Consider the following 16,348-nt stretch of genomic DNA (forward strand, 5'->3'; position numbering starts at 1 on the left):
CAACAGCAGGCTGCAGGTTAGATATCTAATCATGAAAAAAAAGTAGGAATTACTGTTTACTGCAGTTATACATACCAAAATAAGGAAAATAAAGCTCCAAACAGGCAAAATCTGATCACCAAGGCCTGTATAGTTACCTTAATACAAAACTTCTGGACTCGTTAGCAATGGTAATGCCATGTTTACTGGCCTACAGACAGCTGTTCCCCCTTCTCCTTTGGTCATCTACAAATCCCAGGTTATTACTCACAAATCCAGCAAGGATGCTGCAAACCCTCCTGTGACTCACGACTGCAGCTATTAAACTGAGTCAGCCGATCTCCTTGCTTATTAAACTGTCTCTTAGTATTGTTTTCAGTCTTCCTGTGTGTTTTAACATACATTACATATATTTTATTTCCACTGTCTTTCTGAGCTTGTATAGTAAATTCCTGGTTTTCTTCATCTCTCATCATATTCTTTCTATCCTCCTTTCTCCAACCATACCTCCAGTATTTTATTCCATTATGAATGTGGTCAGTGTCCTTAAAGAGGTGTAATGGATCCTGTTTAGATAGTTTATGTCTTTGAATGATATCTATGATAGGCTGTACTCCTGCTATTTGGGGCGATTCTTTTTTTTAGTTTCCCCACTATTTGCTGTCCTATTCCATTAATAGCTGTATAGAGGACTATATTTTTCCTTGCTCATATCCTTGCATCAATGAAGCATACCTTCAGTTTATTACTGGGTTCCTTAAAAAGGACACCCATATCCATTTCTGTTTTCCTTTAACTGTTTTTTGTTCTCAGCAGTGATCCATACCTTGTTCACCTTGATATTTCTGCAAAATCCCACCAGAAAAATCTAATAAGAGTCCATGCTCCATCATCCAATCACTTCCTTAAAATGAGGGGATCTTTACTATTATGTCCAAAGCCCACTGCCCTATTATGAGATTCACAGTACAATATTTGGAGGCTTTTTCTTCCTTCCTCTTAAGAAGCTACCTTCACATCTCCTTGATGAATGCATTCCTTAAGGAAACTTCTAAACATCCTGATTGATGCTCCTGTGTCCAGGAGAATGCTATGTTTCTCTTCTCCACTTTGTACAAAACCTCAGGGTCACCCCCTATGATCCCAGTGTATTTGCCACACAGGCACCCATTTGCGTGGGTAATGCCAGGCCAAAGCACACCTCCTTATGGGTGACTTTCATGACCCGCAGGGCAGAGGTGCTGGAGGTGCACTCACTGTGGAGCATGGGATGCATCTGAGCAGCGAGTTCCCATAACTCATCTGCTGTGCCTCACCAGCAGTAGGTTGTTGGTACATAATATTATATGTAATACCTGAGCAATTCCATGCTTGTTCATAAAATATTCTCCATCTTTTCCTGGCTTATAGCTTGATGTTGGTGTTACCAGCTGCCTTTTTTTCCTTACCTTTGGGCAATCTGACCTAAAGCACTCACTAAGGAGGTCATACACTGATCCCTGATTGTGCCCAATGCACAATCTGAGTAAAAGCTGGTGTAGCACTAGCTCTAAGCAGCTTACCTATTTCATTTCCATTTAATTCAAAGTTTAAAGCCATTTCTACAAGTGCCATGCTCCAATCCACGATCAAGCTTTCTTGCGACCCAGAACCTGCAGCTCACAGTCTCCCCTGGAATCATTTCTGTTATTGTAACAGCAGCAGCAGTTTGCTCTGCTGCTCCTCCCCACCCCAGCTTGGCAGTCTTAATGTATTGTATATGCTGCTGTTCCTTGTTCCTCTTTCCTTACCTTTCATACATATCATCCCAATAATCATCTTCCTATGACAGCTCCCAGTCTAATTCTCTGTCACTTCCTGCACATATAGCAGCTAATTTTAATTTCCCCATCCTAATCTGCTTCTTGAGTGTCTAATTTTAGTTTCACATTTCCTATAATCAGGTCCTCTTGGAGGTCCTCCTTGCTCTAGGGTGAATGCTGCAGTAGACATTAATCCCTCTACTGACTTCTGCAAGTTTTTTTTCTTACTCTTTCTGAGTTTGCCTGAATCTAATTCCAGCTGGATCTCCTTCCTGTGTTTCTCAGCCACTAGATGGTACTCTTCTAAAGACAAATTTGTTTCACATTTCTTAAATTTCCTTTAAGATATGGGGTAGAGAGAAAGATGGAGCTAGACACTTCTGGGAAGTGCACAGTGATAGAGCAAGGGGCATCAGACACAAACTGCATGAGAGAAAATTCCAGTTAAATATAAAAAATAAAATAAAATAATAATAATAAAAAAACCTATGGGGATGACCAAACACTGGAACAGAGGCCTGGGAATCTGCATCCTTGGAGATATTGGAGTTCAGCTGGATGTGACCCTGAGCAACCTGTTCCACTGGGCCCTGTTTTGAGCAGGAGGTTGGACTGGAGACCACCAGAAGTCCTTTCCCAGCTACATCCTTCTGTAATTCAGTGAAGAGAGGAGCTGGAAATGGGGGTGAGAATAAAGAGTGCTAGGAGAAATAAGGAGTTCCTAAAGCAGGGAGAGGAGGCAACCTGGCACTTCTTACAAAGACACATCTACCGAAAGGCTTGGGGACCCAGAGCAAAGTGAAGGTACTTTGGCAGAGTGACAAAGTGGAAGTTTCTTCACTTTCTGGCTTGACCTGGGAGCTACCTCATTGCTATGGACTTGCCTGGTGATCTCGGCTCTTGGCAGCTCCTGTTTCTCCCTGACACTTCATGGCCAAGAGTTAGCATTGCGAGCTTGGGGTGCCGGGGAGGTGAGAGGGAAACCGCAGCGCCTGTGAGGGCACATGCACAGTCACACACAGCACAGCGTGTTTCCTGTGGGGTTATTGCTGGGAGTCCTTCAGCTATTAAATCATCTCTCCAGGTGTCTTTATCCTGGCCCCTCAGGCAAAGAAAACTTCCACAGAGGAAGGCTGAGTCCTTCCCCATGCAGCCACTGCACGCGGTGTTTGTCCCAGCCCGGGTGCCCCATGGCCACCCTGCTGCTGGACCCCGGGGGCTGGCAAGGAGGCCCCCAGCACGGTGAGCTGAGCCGCGCCGGGAGGCTGAGCCCTGCGGCAGGCCAAGGAGGAAGGAGGAAGGGTGGGCCGGATGTGGAGCCTCATTTCAAAACTGAAGCACTGCCCGTGCGGGGAGCTGGGACTTTGAGCAGCCCCCCGGCCCCTTCTGTGCCGCCCTGCAATCTGCCCTCCTCCCCCCCCCCCCCCGGCCGCTCGGCTGACGCCGGAGCGCTGCAGGGTGAGTGCACGGCCGCGCGACCGCCCAGCGTCAAGGGCCAGCGCAGCATGGCACGGCTGGCGGGGGCGCAGGGCTTGAGCCCTGTGCTGCCCCAGGCCGTGCTCCTCCCCAGGGCTGGGGCTGCGTGGGACAGGGAGCCAGCCAGGTGTGTCCCTGGGGGCCCGGCTGTCCCCGTGGCCAGGTGGGCTGGGGGCTCCGAGAAGGCTGCGATTGCAGGGCTGGACTCTGCCCCGTCAGGTTAGAAACCCCCAGGCTGACCATTAAGACCCCATTTTTTCTGGTGCTTCCCTCCCTCCCATGTCAGGCAGGAAGGTGCTGGGCAAGAAAACCTGCTAACCATGCTACCTTGGGGGTAAAGACTGAAAGACCCTTGAGGTGACAGAGGACATCCCTCCCCACCACCCATTTCTGTTAGCAGATGAAATATTTGGGTGGTATAACTCAAATGGCAGAAGCAGTGCCCCTTGCAAGCCCAGCACCCCGTTCCCTCTGGGTATGGCAGGGAAGATGCACGGTGCTCACATGCCCACTGTGTTTCCCCTTCATTTCCTTCCTCCTTTCAATTCCTGCCCCAGCTGTTACTGTGCCTCTTTGAATCTCCCTGTCTGGGCACCTGTGGTTGTGTGGAAGGAGTGCAAGGAGAACGTCTGCAAAGTATAAAGCAATTATTTATTGGCTAACAAGCAGCCAAGACAGCTAGGACTTTAGGAGCTCCTAGGCTAAGTGCTAGTCTGCTCACCACTTTGCAGAGGCACCTGCAGCATCCTTGCTGGCCAGGCAGCCACCAGTCCGGAGGGGACTGCAGGACCAATCTCCACAGCTTGTGGGAACGACCCTCAGTGTTGCTCTGTGGCAATGGTGGCATTGGCTGAGGTTTTTTTTTTTTTTTCCTCCTTTCTCCCTTCCTCCCTGTTAAGATTTTATGTCTTTCAGTGTTGGTGTTCTTCCTCTTGACTCTTTGAGCTACTAGTGACCCCTGTCTCAGCAACCCTCTCTGCATGGGTAACTTCACCTGCCTTGTAACTCCTGCTGTGAATGAAGTTTGCACCCACACCCCTCACCTGGCATCTTCTGAAGCACTGCTTGCCACTGTAAAGGCAATTAACAGGCTTTAATTTTAAATTATGCTTTCCTTTAAAAGGCAGCCATGCAGAACAAGAGCTGTGTTTCCTGGTACTGTAGTGAGCCCCGCAGGGAGCAGCAGGAGGAGGGTCTCACGCTGCCCAGCTCCAGGCACTAGTGAGCTAGGTGTGGCAGTACGAGGCTGTTGCCCACTATGGACAGCCGTTACTGCAGCAGGCTGAGGCGTGTGCACGCCTTGCCAGTGGCTTTTAGGGTTGATTGATAGGTAGGAAACGGGGCTGAGGCTCAGGACTGCTGAAAGGATTGTCCCCGAGCAGGATTTCCTGGCTGCCAGCCTGGTCCCAAAAGAGGCCCTTCCCCTTCTGCGAGCCCTGGCATGACAGTGGCTTTCAGAAAGCACGACGACAGGGGACACGTGGCTCGGCCCCTGCTCACCCTGCATGGAGCAGGCTCAGGCGAGGGGGAGGACAGCAGAGCACTAATCAGACTGTCGCTGCGTGCTGTAGCACATTCCCAGCGGACAGGAGCTCTGTGTTGGTTTGTTACAAAGCTCAACCAAGCTTTGCTCAACCATAGGAGAGCTGGGAAATTTCCCTTTTGCTTGGCAAACGTGTGCATACATGGGAAAAGATGCATCCCTACAGCCACATGATTCGTGCTGAGGCCCTCCACTGAGTTATGGTAGCTCAGCAAAAAGGCATGGTCTTAACAAGGCATCTTTCCCTGTGTAACCTTCCCTGGAAGAGAAAAACCGTTTGCGGCCAGTCTTGCCCTGTCGCACTTGGCAAATCTCCTGCCTTTGCATTTCCTATCTAAAAGGTGGCAAAATGCAAACTGCCAACAAGGCCTGACATGGGGAGGTGCTGGGCAGCTTGATCTTTGTGCTCTGCCATCTGAACTGTGTGCAAACAAGCACCAGCACCTATGTTATTGTAACCCCATCAAGTATTGCTGTGTACGAGACTGCATGAGCCCTAAATACCATACTTGTTGGTCTTTGCTGTGTTGTGTTTGTGTGTTCCCAGGGATGTCCTGTAATAATAGTAGGAGAAAGTTCATTCTTCTTTGATATTTCAGGTGACTCTTCATATCCTGTGATGGCAGGAGAAAACCGTGCAATAGGTGTCCTCTTACAAACACTGCAAGATCTTGCACCTGAGGATTTTCTACAGTTTAAGAATAAATTATCATACATTAGTTACAAAGAAAGACGGAATATCCCCAAGAATTCACTGAAAAAAGCCAGCCATGCTTACACACTTGTCAACTGCATGAAAGAGCACTATGGAGAAGACATTGCAATGGAGATAGCAACTGGTGTGTTTGAAGAGATGAACCAGAGAGACCTTGCTAATAAAATCCAAGATGAGAAAGTCAAAGGTAGGAAGCTGGACTAAAATTTAATTTTCTTAGTCTCTTTTCCCTTGAATGCTCCTGGAAATAGGTGGAAGCCAGTAAAAAAGCATATTCCAGCTCCCAGGGGAGCCTGGAAACATGAATATGTCCCACTGTGATCCTGTTAGCATGGGAGGCTAGTAGTGACGTCTCCTCTTGCTCTTTCCATTTATGCACTGCCAGACTTCCTGTTCTCTCTGGAGATTTCCCTTGCAGTATGGGAGGCCTGCAGCCCAACCGGCAGGGCAAGGACCATGGTGTTATGGGTGGAAGTGCCTTGAATGGAGGCTATGGCCTGCCACCAAGCAATGGCCCCATCTGTGAGAGCAAGGCACACACTCCGTGTCCATGATTGGAGGCTTTGAGCACAAAGTGCACAAAGCGGGCCTGGGAAAAAAGTTGTCTGCACGTCTCTCAATGCTTAATATCCCTCTCCAGCTTCCCAACTGCTGTGCTTCCATCTTTATAATCAGCTCACAGCTTTGATACCTCCCATGATTGTCCTGCCAGGTGACCACTGGAGGCCTGCATGGTCAATGGTTATGCTGCATGCACTTTGTATCATGCTCTTGTCTCTCTGCAAGTCCTGCTGGCATTTGTACACAGCCCATACAGTAATGCTGAGGTCTGACAAGCCCCTTCCACTGTTTCACGTCCTGCCAGCTTCAGCTGCTGTGACCTGCTTCCTTTTTCAACTAGGGAAGGAAGTGGCTATGCACTGAGGCGTTACTGTCGCGTGAAGGGAGGACGAGGGGTGATATCAACTTTGCCTGCCAGAGCCCTCCTCAAAAGGGCTTTCACTGGGTCAGGTTCACAAAGTTGAGTCAACTTTGCCTGCCAGAGCCCTCCTCAAAAGGGCTTTCACTGGATCAGGTTCACAAAGTTGAACAAAATAAGAAAGGCCCTCCCCTTTGGTAATCAACATTTCCCTGCCAGAGCCCTCCTCAAAAGGACTTTCACTGAGTCAGGTTCGCAAAGTTGATGAAAATAGACAATTTATTAAAGCGGCAGATCAACAGGTTCAAGATTGCCGGTGATAAATGCACTTACTGCAACAAATTCTACTTTTTCTGAGCTCAAACTAATAATTAAGTGCTTTCAACAATGGTATTTTTCCCGGGGTAACGTCCGACGTTGTTGGAGGCGCAAACCTTACCAAAAAGGCATCCCTGTTTTGGGGAGGAGAGAGGTCCAGGCCCGTCGACCTGTCCGTAGGTTGGTGTTCTCGTCCTCGAAATGGAGGATCGTTTATGCACTGAATTTATACTCTTGGCGAGGTGGGGCTGAGTCAAACACCGTGGGATGTTTGGTCCTTGTCGAGCTCAGTAGAGGGTGTCAATGGCTGCTGGCCTTTATTTTTTTTTGCCCCTATCAACAACACCAGGCTGCCAGACTCCCGCCTTGTCCCAGGTGTCATTTTGGGTAGAGCAACGTCAAGTGGTGAGACCTCTGCCTCGCCCTGGGCATTGTCTCACCCCCCACCAGCATGGGCATCAGGCTGCAAATCATCCTTTGTATCCACTGTTTACCCCATGGCAGGGAGGATCACAGATAATCACAGACCATTATCCCACATGAGGTTTGGAGCCAAGGTAGGATGTCTTCTGCAAGAGCCCTGAGTGAATTGCTGGGCTGTGCCTCGTCCCTGGTGTCTGTAAATGGTGGGAAAATCCCCACACTCGGGCACAGGGGCTGTCTGCTGTGCTGCAGCTGGAAGAGCTGTCCCCATGTGGGAGCTGAACTTGCCTGGGGAGAGAGGGATTCCCACCAAATGTGAAGCGACTGTGGGCAGGCACTTGCCACCCTCATCCCTGCCCTGGCAGAGGGCTCTGGGATGTTGGATGGAGGGTCAGTGCTGGGATGGAGTGAGGTGCTGGGAACTCCCCTGCCCTTGGTTGGGTGCTGCTGCCATAACTTGGAGGAGGCCTGAGAGACCTGTAAGTCATTGCTGGACCGAACAGCTTTGCTGGTACGGCCAGCCAGGAGCAAAGGTCCCCTTGACCCCCAAATCCACCCAGATGCTTACCACAGATGCTGAACTAGCCACCCTTCCAAGCTTTGTGTTGGAGTGAAATGAGGATGCAGGGCTAGGGCTGTGCCTAATTCACTGGACCTGAAAAGGGCGCAGACCAGAAGTGTCATCATCCCATGTCCCCACTGCAGTCAGTGGGGAGAAACAGCCCTACTGGGTGGGATGCAAGTCCAAACTGGGCTGAATCATCCTGGGTGCTGTCTCCCTCTGCCCTCCCAGCTCTGTACCTGCACCTGGACTTGCTGGTACTTGCTGGGAACAGGATCTGGCAGCTCAGCAGTGGCGTTGCCCACCCCAGAGCAATGCCACACAGTGTAAAGAAGCCCTTTGTCTCATCACAGCCAGAGCTTTCCAGATCCTTTTTTCTCGTGGTGAGGATTAGATACAACTCCACAGGGACAACAGCGTGGCATGACTGACTCTACCCTGCACTGTGCCTTGTGTTTGTTACTGCGTGTGGGACAACTACCCAGGGATATCGGATTTGCTCCCAGTGTGGGAGCACAGTCTTGTTTGGCAACATTTTGCACCTGGAGGCAGGAGCCTAAGGACAGTGCCTTTGGCCCCAGGAGCAGGAGCAGAGGGGGATAAAGACCATGGGCACCCCCAGACAATTGCATTTGCTCTGCCCAGTTTCAGACAGAGGACTTGGCAAGAGAGTGATGGGCCAGGGATTAACAGCAGGCAGGAGATGTGAGAAGGTAACTAGAACAGCTGAAGGGTGAAAAATTTCCCCAAACTCTCCTCTGGATTCACTCTCAGGTGGCACATCTGGGGCTGCAGGGCAGGGCATCCTCTGTGTCCCCGGGGGGGAATGCAGAGGCCTGAGGATTGGAGAGTTGCTAAAATGGGTGCTGATGGATCAGTGGGAGGTGGGGGCCTAGGAGATGTGTAGGACTCCCTAGCTGACCACAGGCCCCATAAATTTCTGTAGGCAGCATCCTTCTCGATTGCCCTAGTCTTTAGCTCTGTGAGAACAAAGAAAGCCCTGAGCCCTTCAGGAAATCACCGAGGCCGAGCCTCCCCTTCTCCAGGGGACTGTGCCACACTCCAGTGATAATACTCACAGTCAGTTCTTGGTTCACTTCAGAGTTCAGTTCAGGTTTGGGCCATTTAAAGAGAAACAGAAACAGAATGCAGTTAAGCAGTTATTGCAGCTGTGAGACCAGGGTTCACAGACTTCTGCCTACCAGGAGGACACAAGGGACACCTTGGGGATGATCCTGGCAGAGCCTGAAAGAAGGTGGACTTGATGGGTGACATGGAGGATACAAGCTCCTAAGGAGCAGCTGGTTGTCCCACTTTGCCTCTCAAAAGGCTAGAGAAGGATATTTCTTGAGGCTGGTTCCACAGGTTTTGGGAGTTCTCCTTAACAATGATGTGAAACAGATGTCATGTAGCATTGGAGTGCTGTAAGAGGAGTTCTACTGATGAGCTCCTAAGAAATCTAGCTTTATTTGGAATTGACTTTTCTTCTTGTTGGTTTAGAGTACAAACAGAAATACAGAGCACATGTGATAAGAGAGTTTCTTCAGTATAAAGAAGTAAATGCTTGTCTCGGTGAGAACCTGACCGTAAGTAACCGCTACACCAACCTGACGATTGTTACAAAGGCTCAGACCAAAAGGGAAGGAGAACAGGAAACCATCGATGTAAGCCAGAGACATGCAGACACCGGCAATGAGCAAGCTAACACTGCTGTTACTATGGCACGGCTGTTTCAGTCTGATGAAGGACAAGCACCACAGACCGTTGTGCTGGTGGGAGCTGCAGGGATGGGAAAGACAATGACAATGAGGAAGATTATGGTAGAGTGGGCAGAAGGAGTCCTTTATGCACAGTTTGACTATGTTTTCTACCTCAACTGTAAAGAAATTAGCCCTACTAAAGAAGTGAGTATGGCAGACTTGATTTCAAAATGCTGTCCCCATAGAAGTACACCAATTGAAAAGATTCTGGATAGCCAAAAAAAGGTCCTGTTCATTATTGATGGGTTGGACTACCTGAGATTTTCTTTGCTTCAGCCAGAAGATGACCTGAGCTCTGACCCCAGGGAAGAGAAGCCACTGGAAACCACTCTGATCAGCTTATTTAAGAAAATTGTTCTCCCTGAATCCTCCTTGCTGATTACTACGAGGCCAACGGCCCTTCAGAATCTGGGGCGGTGTTTAAAGGGTGAATGCTACGCAGAAATATTGGGCTTCTCAGCAGCTGCAAGTGAGGAATATTTCCACAGGTTTTTTGACACTGATAATAAAGCAGATACAGCCTTCAGGTTTGTCAAAGGAAATAAAATACTCTTCACCATGTGCTTTGTCCCCATCATGAGTTGGACTGTCTGCACTATTCTGGAACAAGAACTTTACAAGAAGAAAAATCTTACTGCGAGCTCTAAAACGACCACAAGAATGTATGTGTTTTACCTTTCCAGATTGCTGAAGTGCAGAGCAGGTGATAGTAAACAGGAACTGCAGCAGTTCCTGCGCAAACTTTGCTGCTTGGCTGCTGATGGGATGTGGATGCACAAGGTGCTGTTTGAGGAAAAGGAAATCAAGGAGCGTGGCTTAGATCATCCAGACCTTCTCTCCCTCTTCCTCAATGAGAACATTTTAAAGAAAGGCATGGACCACGGGAATGTCTACAGCTTCATTCACCTGCACCTCCAGGAGTTCTTCGCAGCAATGTTTTATGTCCTGGAAGACAAAGAGGAGACAGTAGGCAACTCGGGGACTCATGTGAAAGACATAAAAATGTTACTTGAAAACTATAGCAAATCTAGAAAGGATCTGATGTTAACAGTGAGTTTCTTGTTTGGTCTGGTAAATGGAAAATCCATAGAATACATGGACCAAAGAATTGGGTGTAGACTTTCACCAAAATTTAAGGAAGCTATGCTGAGATCAGTTCAGACAAGGCCTAGAGGAATTTCACCTCCAGGTGAAGGGACAGTGAAGATTAAGGAGTTGGCTATTTTTCATTGTTTGTTTGAGATTTACGAAGAAGACTTTGTGAAGCGTGCCTTGAATTGTTTCACTGGGATAGACTTGCATGATGTCAAGCTGACCCGATATGATCAAATGGCTCTTTCATTCTGTATCAAGCAGTGGAATGGACTGGAGTCGGTGACCTTCAAAGGCTGCTCCTTCGAACAGCAAGTTTACAAGGAAGAGTTAGTCACAGGCTCCGCACCAGGGTTATATTGGTAAGTATGGCCCCTGCATCTGCTTTAGTAGCTGAAAGTGATGGAAATATTTACCATGCTATGAACTAGTGCTATGATGTGTATTCTCCACCACAAAGGATATTGTTAAAGGCATTTGCACTCCCAGCTGCCTTTCATCCAAACCATTCTTTCCACTAGCAGTTACACTTGGCTCCTCAGCAGAGAATTTTACTTAGGCTCCAGGAGGACAGTAGGAGAATGAGGGTTGTGCAGGTTCCTCCGCCTGCTGCGTACAGGAGGATCGAAGGAGATATAGCATCTTCAGGTCAGCTTCCTGGGTGTTACAGTGCAGCCTCCCCTTGCTCAGGGCTAGAGGAACCCGGTGCCCCAGGGCCAGGGCTGCCTCTTCTTCCCAGGCCCTTTGATCCTGTCTGCACTGCACAGCAGGGCCAGGCATGACCAGTGCGGCTCTGGCAGCAGTGAGCCAAGCTTGCAGGGGGCCCTGCTCTGTTATCTATTCTCGCCCAAACCTAAAGTGTACTTAAGTTTTAAGTATGCACTGAGGTTCGCTGTTATGTTGGAGAGTAAGTTAACTCTAACAGTAACGGTTCAATGAACACAGTCCCTCCTATTGCATCTCCAAAGCTGGCAGTGTTAACGCTAAAACTATGATTGTCCCTCCAGAGGAAACACTCTGGGAGCTGGTAGTGAGCCCTGCTTTGGGATGCTTATGCACTGAAGTCCAAGGTGGGACCTGCACAAACTCATATTTACTGGGTGGCAGGTAAAGGCTGTCCATGTCTCTCCTTCCCCGCTCTGGCAGGGGGGGGTGCGGCAGCTCACTCCTGCCGGGTGAGCTGGAGAGAGTACCAGCCCCTGGTTTGCAGGGAACGACAGCTGGTGGAGGAGCAGCAGTCCCCTATCTCCCTGCTCTGCCAGGCGCTGAGGAACACAAGCAGTGAAGTGAAGACGCTCAGGTAAGATTGGTCCATGGGGAAGGGTGGCAGGGCTGGGGGGAGCCCCTCCCCTTGCACCTCATTGGCTGCGGTGGCCCTGTGCCAACAAAGCTCCCTTTGGTCTGTCCTGCCAGCGGGTTGGCTGAGGGTGGGGCTGGGCCCCTCATTGGCCCATGGGTGAGTGTGGTCCCTCCATGCTGATTGGCCATGCTGCAGGCAGGTTGAGTAGGCAGACCCAGGGATGGGAGTGAGTGTGATGAGCTCATTGTTCTCTGCTGCTCTCTGCCGCAGGCTGCACTGGTGTGGCCTCACGGAGGGCTGCTGCAAGGACCTCGCCAGGCTGCTGGCCACGCACCCCAGCCTGGACCAGCTGGAGCTGGGCGACAACAAGCTGGGCGACAGCAGCGTGCAGCTGCTGTGTGAGGGGCTGCGGCAGCCCACCTGCCGGCTGCAGGCCCTGCAGTGAGTGACGCCAGTCATCCCGGCTCCTCCTGGGGACTTTTTCTCAGTGGCCCTCTGGCACTGCAGTTCCAATTATTCAAAGGCCAAAAGGTGCAGGATGGAGCAGAGCGCTTGGGATGGATGGGAAAAAGTCCTTCCAGGGCATGATCGTCCCTTCGTCCCACTTTTCTAGGGATGTGCCATCCCCTGCAAGTGTCGGCTCTTTCTGACACAGAGGCTCCCAGGGCGAATAGCTTAAAGGCAGGAACCCCCCACAGTGCCAGTGCTGTGGAGACTGTCACCTGCTAAGGTGTGGGGTGGTCGTGTGGGTGGTGTGGTGTAGTGTTTCTGCTCCTGATTGTTGCTGGATGGCCAGGAATGGGGCTGGCCCATGGGACCTCAAGTTGGAAGAGCCATGATGAATCCTGAAGGTCTTTTCTGCACATTTCTTCTGCAGACTGTGGTACTTCTGCCTCACCAGTGCCTGCTGTGAGGATCTTGCCACTGTGCTCAGCACCAGCCAGCACCTGATGGAGCTGGATTTGTCCTGTAATGACGAGCTGAGAGATGCTGGCGTGCAGCTGCTGTGTGAAGGGCTCCAGCATCCCGCCTGCCGGCTGCAGACACTGCGGTAAGGGCCACAGGGCTGGACAGTGCCCCATGAGACCAGCTGACCTATTACAGCGAGACTGAGGCCAAAAGAAAAAGAACTGAAATACTGAGGAATCTTGGTGTTTTCCTCTGTGGATCCTCTAAAGAGAAAAATGCAACGCAGTCATTCCAAGCCCACGAGTTTGCATTTCCCACACTGTGGATGGCGGTGCCCCACGTGGCCATGGCTTGTGCCACAGCAGGGTCTTGGGGAGGCTCCGTGCTTCTCAGCAGGGCACTGGGAGCCAGGGCGACCTTGAGAATGGGAACAGCAGGATTCGGGACTCCCAGAGCAACAGCCTGGCCTGTTCTGCCTCCTTTCCTACAGAGCAGGAAGGTAGTACTGCAGAAGTTAGGAGGGCTGCAAAAGGGTGCCTAGACCCAATGGAGCAAGCAGGGCCTTGCATGACTAAAATGGCCAGCTCTGCCAGCCCAGCCCAGTCACACCCTGGGGAGAAAGAGGAGACTCTGTAAAGTCATGGTCCCTCCAGGAGCCCTCTGCCATCTCTGCTCCGGGGCTGGATGCACCAGGTAAAGGGCAGGGAAGGCAGCACTTGTGGCTGCTCTGGACAGGTGGGTGACCCTGACCATGCTACTTCTCTCCCTGCACAGCCATTTCTGCATTTCTAAACATAGCACTGTGATCCCTCACTCCCATCTTGATAATCTGCCAGTAAAGCCCTCTTGCTGTTGTCTTTGCTTTGGTCACACAGTTTGGGGAGCTGTCATCTCACAGGCACGTGCTGTGCGGACTTGGCTGCTATGCTCTTCGTCAACCAGAGCCTGACCTGCCTGGATCTGAGCGATAATGAGCTTGGAGGTGCTGGGGTGCAGCAGCTCTGCCAGCTACTGAAGCATCCCGCCTGCCGGCTGCAGACAGTGGGGTAAGGGATATGAGGCTCCCCTGTTCATTCTCCACTCCAGCCTGCCGTGAGGCCCCAAGGAAAAGCTCTGTTATTGCCCCTACTTGGACTTTTCCATCTGGCCTGGACCAGAAGCGCCTCTGCCTCGAGCCAGCACTTACACTCGCTCCCCTGGGCCTCACAGGCTGGGTGACTTTTGCCAAGCTCAGGACACACAGAACCACGAGCCACCCGGGCCCTGCATGGCCAATGCCTTTTGCTCAGACAGCAAGGAGGCCCTGGGCTTTCCTCGGGGACTCAAGTACGGAGTTGCACTCTCTCGACTTGTGTACCCCACAGCTAAAGAGAAGCCTGAAACGAGAGCTTGAGGACCCTGTGACCCTGTGCCCCAACAAGAGCTGGGACAGAGGCTGGCTTGGGCAGGGTGGTTCAGGTGGGCCCTGTGGGACTGCTTCCAGGTGCTAGCCCTGGCTCTCGATCCCTGACTCAGAGCCTGAAAGGACTGAAACACAGATACGGTTCACCTGACCAGACACTGAGACAGGATGACCAAAGTGTCCTTCTCTTGCCTGTGCTGCCCTGGGTGCACCAGGGCTGGTTTGAGGCGAGTGTGGCAAATCCCGTGAGCTGTGGGGCTCTGAGCCCCTTCTGCTCCCTGTCACCCTTCTCCCAGCAGCCCCTGGGCAGTGAAAGCCACGGGCAGGGAGTGGGGATGGCAGCAGGGCTGTGGCCGTGCAGGCACCCTGTGGTCGGATGCTGTGGGGCAGAAACAGTGTATTGTCATCTGGGTGTACACTGCCCTGCAGTCTCAGGCGACAGTCAGTATCTAGGGTAGTTTCAGCAGGTCTTCTCCTTTTCTTGCTCTATTGAAAGATTGAACCCATCTGGATTAAATGAAGAAACACAGCAGGAGCTGGCTGCACTCAAGAGAAGAAAGCCCAACCTGAAGATAGGGTATTTTTTTGAACAAGACACCCTGCAGCCAAGCCCTATGGCCCAACTGCCCTCTCACCAGGCAGTCTTGTTGGGTAGAGGTGGAGGAAGGGTCAGGAAGATGTTTCCCTCCTTTATGGGAGGTCCTTTTTACAACAGGAACAATTTCTAGCATGTGTGGTAGGGATTTGATCAGTGCTCCTGAAGAGGATGGGAGACGTCCCTGGGATTTGGATCTCGTCATGTGTGATGGGACCTGGAACATGATCCTGTGTGGATCTGCTGGGGGGTTGGGGCGGAGTGACTCTGTGCAGGGGATGAGTCTGGCAACTTTCTGCTTTCAGTCTGCTGGGGCAGTGCAGGGGCAAGTGGGGGAAAAAGGACTTTGGATCCAGCTCACAAGATTTATGTACTTATGTATTTCATCCATTCACTGGTCTTTTTGTATTTCTGAAGGCCTCTGTAGTAGTTCCTGATTCCACAGTTAGCAGGAGGGTCCTTTCTCTCTCCCTTTTGACCATGCACTTACCTGTGAGTATTTGTGTTAGTCTGCTGATGTTCAATAAATGCCCTGGGTCCTGCCCCAGAAATCCTGCAGTGCTGTGGTCTTTCTGTTCCTTCCTGCCAGAACCCTGGGATGCCCTACAGCTCCCTCCATGCCCAGAGCCACCAGGGAGGTTTTCCGTGAGTCCAGCTCCCACTCTGTAATGCCCAAAGGAGGATCTGACTGAGCTGCAGAAGGATGGGACTCTCTGGCTGTGGAGCCTTGCTTGCTCGGGAAGGGGATGGCGGGCTGCTGGTGCTGGGGAGCACAGGACAGCCTAAGCAGAGGACATGGGCACAGCTTCTGGGAGGGGAGCCGGTGGGAGCCACTGATGGTGAGGGAGTGGGATACAGCTAAGAGGGAGCAGGCAGAAGACAGAGAGCAGCACGCAGAAACCACTTGTACCAGCAGGTCACAACACCTTCAGTGGGCCTCAAAGCCAATGAAACAGGCGAGGCTTAAACATCCTACTGTTGCTGGCACAGGGGAAAGCAGGCACTGGCCTACCAGCAGCCTCTCCCCACCAGGGGAAAACCCTGGGCTTTGCTCTGATGGTAGTTATGGTTCAGAAATTAGTTTCCAGCTGGGACTGCTCTTTTCTGCCTTTCTTGCAGAGCCGGAGTAGATTGTAAATCAGCCATGCAATCTCCTCCATGCCAGGGCCCTTGCTTCAGCATGGGAGCCCTGCTTCTGCATGGAAACCCCCAAGGCAACACCAAGGTGAGCCCAGCCTCAGGCTCCCTGGGGCATTTGCACGCGGGCCCTGGCCCCTTAAGGGGCCTGCAGGCAGATGAAGGCACTGCACAGCTGCCTGCAGGTGTGCGCCCCGCAGCCCGCAAGCCCCGACACAGCAGCTGCACTCACTCCCAGCAGCAGAGCTGAGGCAGGAAAGAGGTGGTTTCCCCGCTGCACACCAGCCCATGAGAGGAAGTGGCTGTGGCAGCCCGGATGCCGGTATAGGGCAGTACAAGGTGTAGCCGCTGCGCTCCTGCCCCAGTACACATCTACTGGGCCCACCAAACAGCAGGCAACTCACCAACAGCACCTA

At 51.4% G+C, this 16,348-nt stretch overlaps 1 protein-coding gene across 4 annotated transcripts; it reads left to right on the top strand.

Moving 5' to 3' along the window:
* Positions 1 to 3,183: 3,183 nt before the first annotated feature.
* On the top strand, positions 3,184 to 15,345 carry LOC106486726 (NACHT, LRR and PYD domains-containing protein 3-like). 4 transcript variants are annotated; one of them, XM_067295834.1, is made up of 8 exons: positions 3,184 to 3,239; positions 5,400 to 5,702; positions 9,238 to 10,951; positions 11,800 to 11,889; positions 12,160 to 12,330; positions 12,767 to 12,940; positions 13,674 to 13,844; positions 14,697 to 15,345. In XM_067295834.1, exons 2-8 carry the CDS (start codon positions 5,420 to 5,422, stop codon positions 14,926 to 14,928), a joined length of 2,835 nt encoding a protein of 944 aa, XP_067151935.1. In that variant the 5' UTR covers positions 3,184 to 3,239; positions 5,400 to 5,419; the 3' UTR covers positions 14,929 to 15,345. The 4 variants fall into 4 exon arrangements, with proteins under 4 accessions (XP_067151935.1, XP_067151938.1, XP_067151937.1 ...); XM_067295835.1 differs by lacking the exon at positions 3,184 to 3,239 and adding an exon at positions 3,373 to 3,384; XM_067295837.1 differs by lacking the exon at positions 12,160 to 12,330.
* The last annotated feature ends 1,003 nt before the right edge of the window (positions 15,346 to 16,348 follow it).

The sequence above is a fragment of the Apteryx mantelli genome, chromosome 4, assembly GCF_036417845.1.
Source record: "Apteryx mantelli isolate bAptMan1 chromosome 4, bAptMan1.hap1, whole genome shotgun sequence".
In the NCBI taxonomy this organism is placed as follows: Eukaryota; Metazoa; Chordata; class Aves; order Apterygiformes; family Apterygidae; genus Apteryx; species Apteryx mantelli.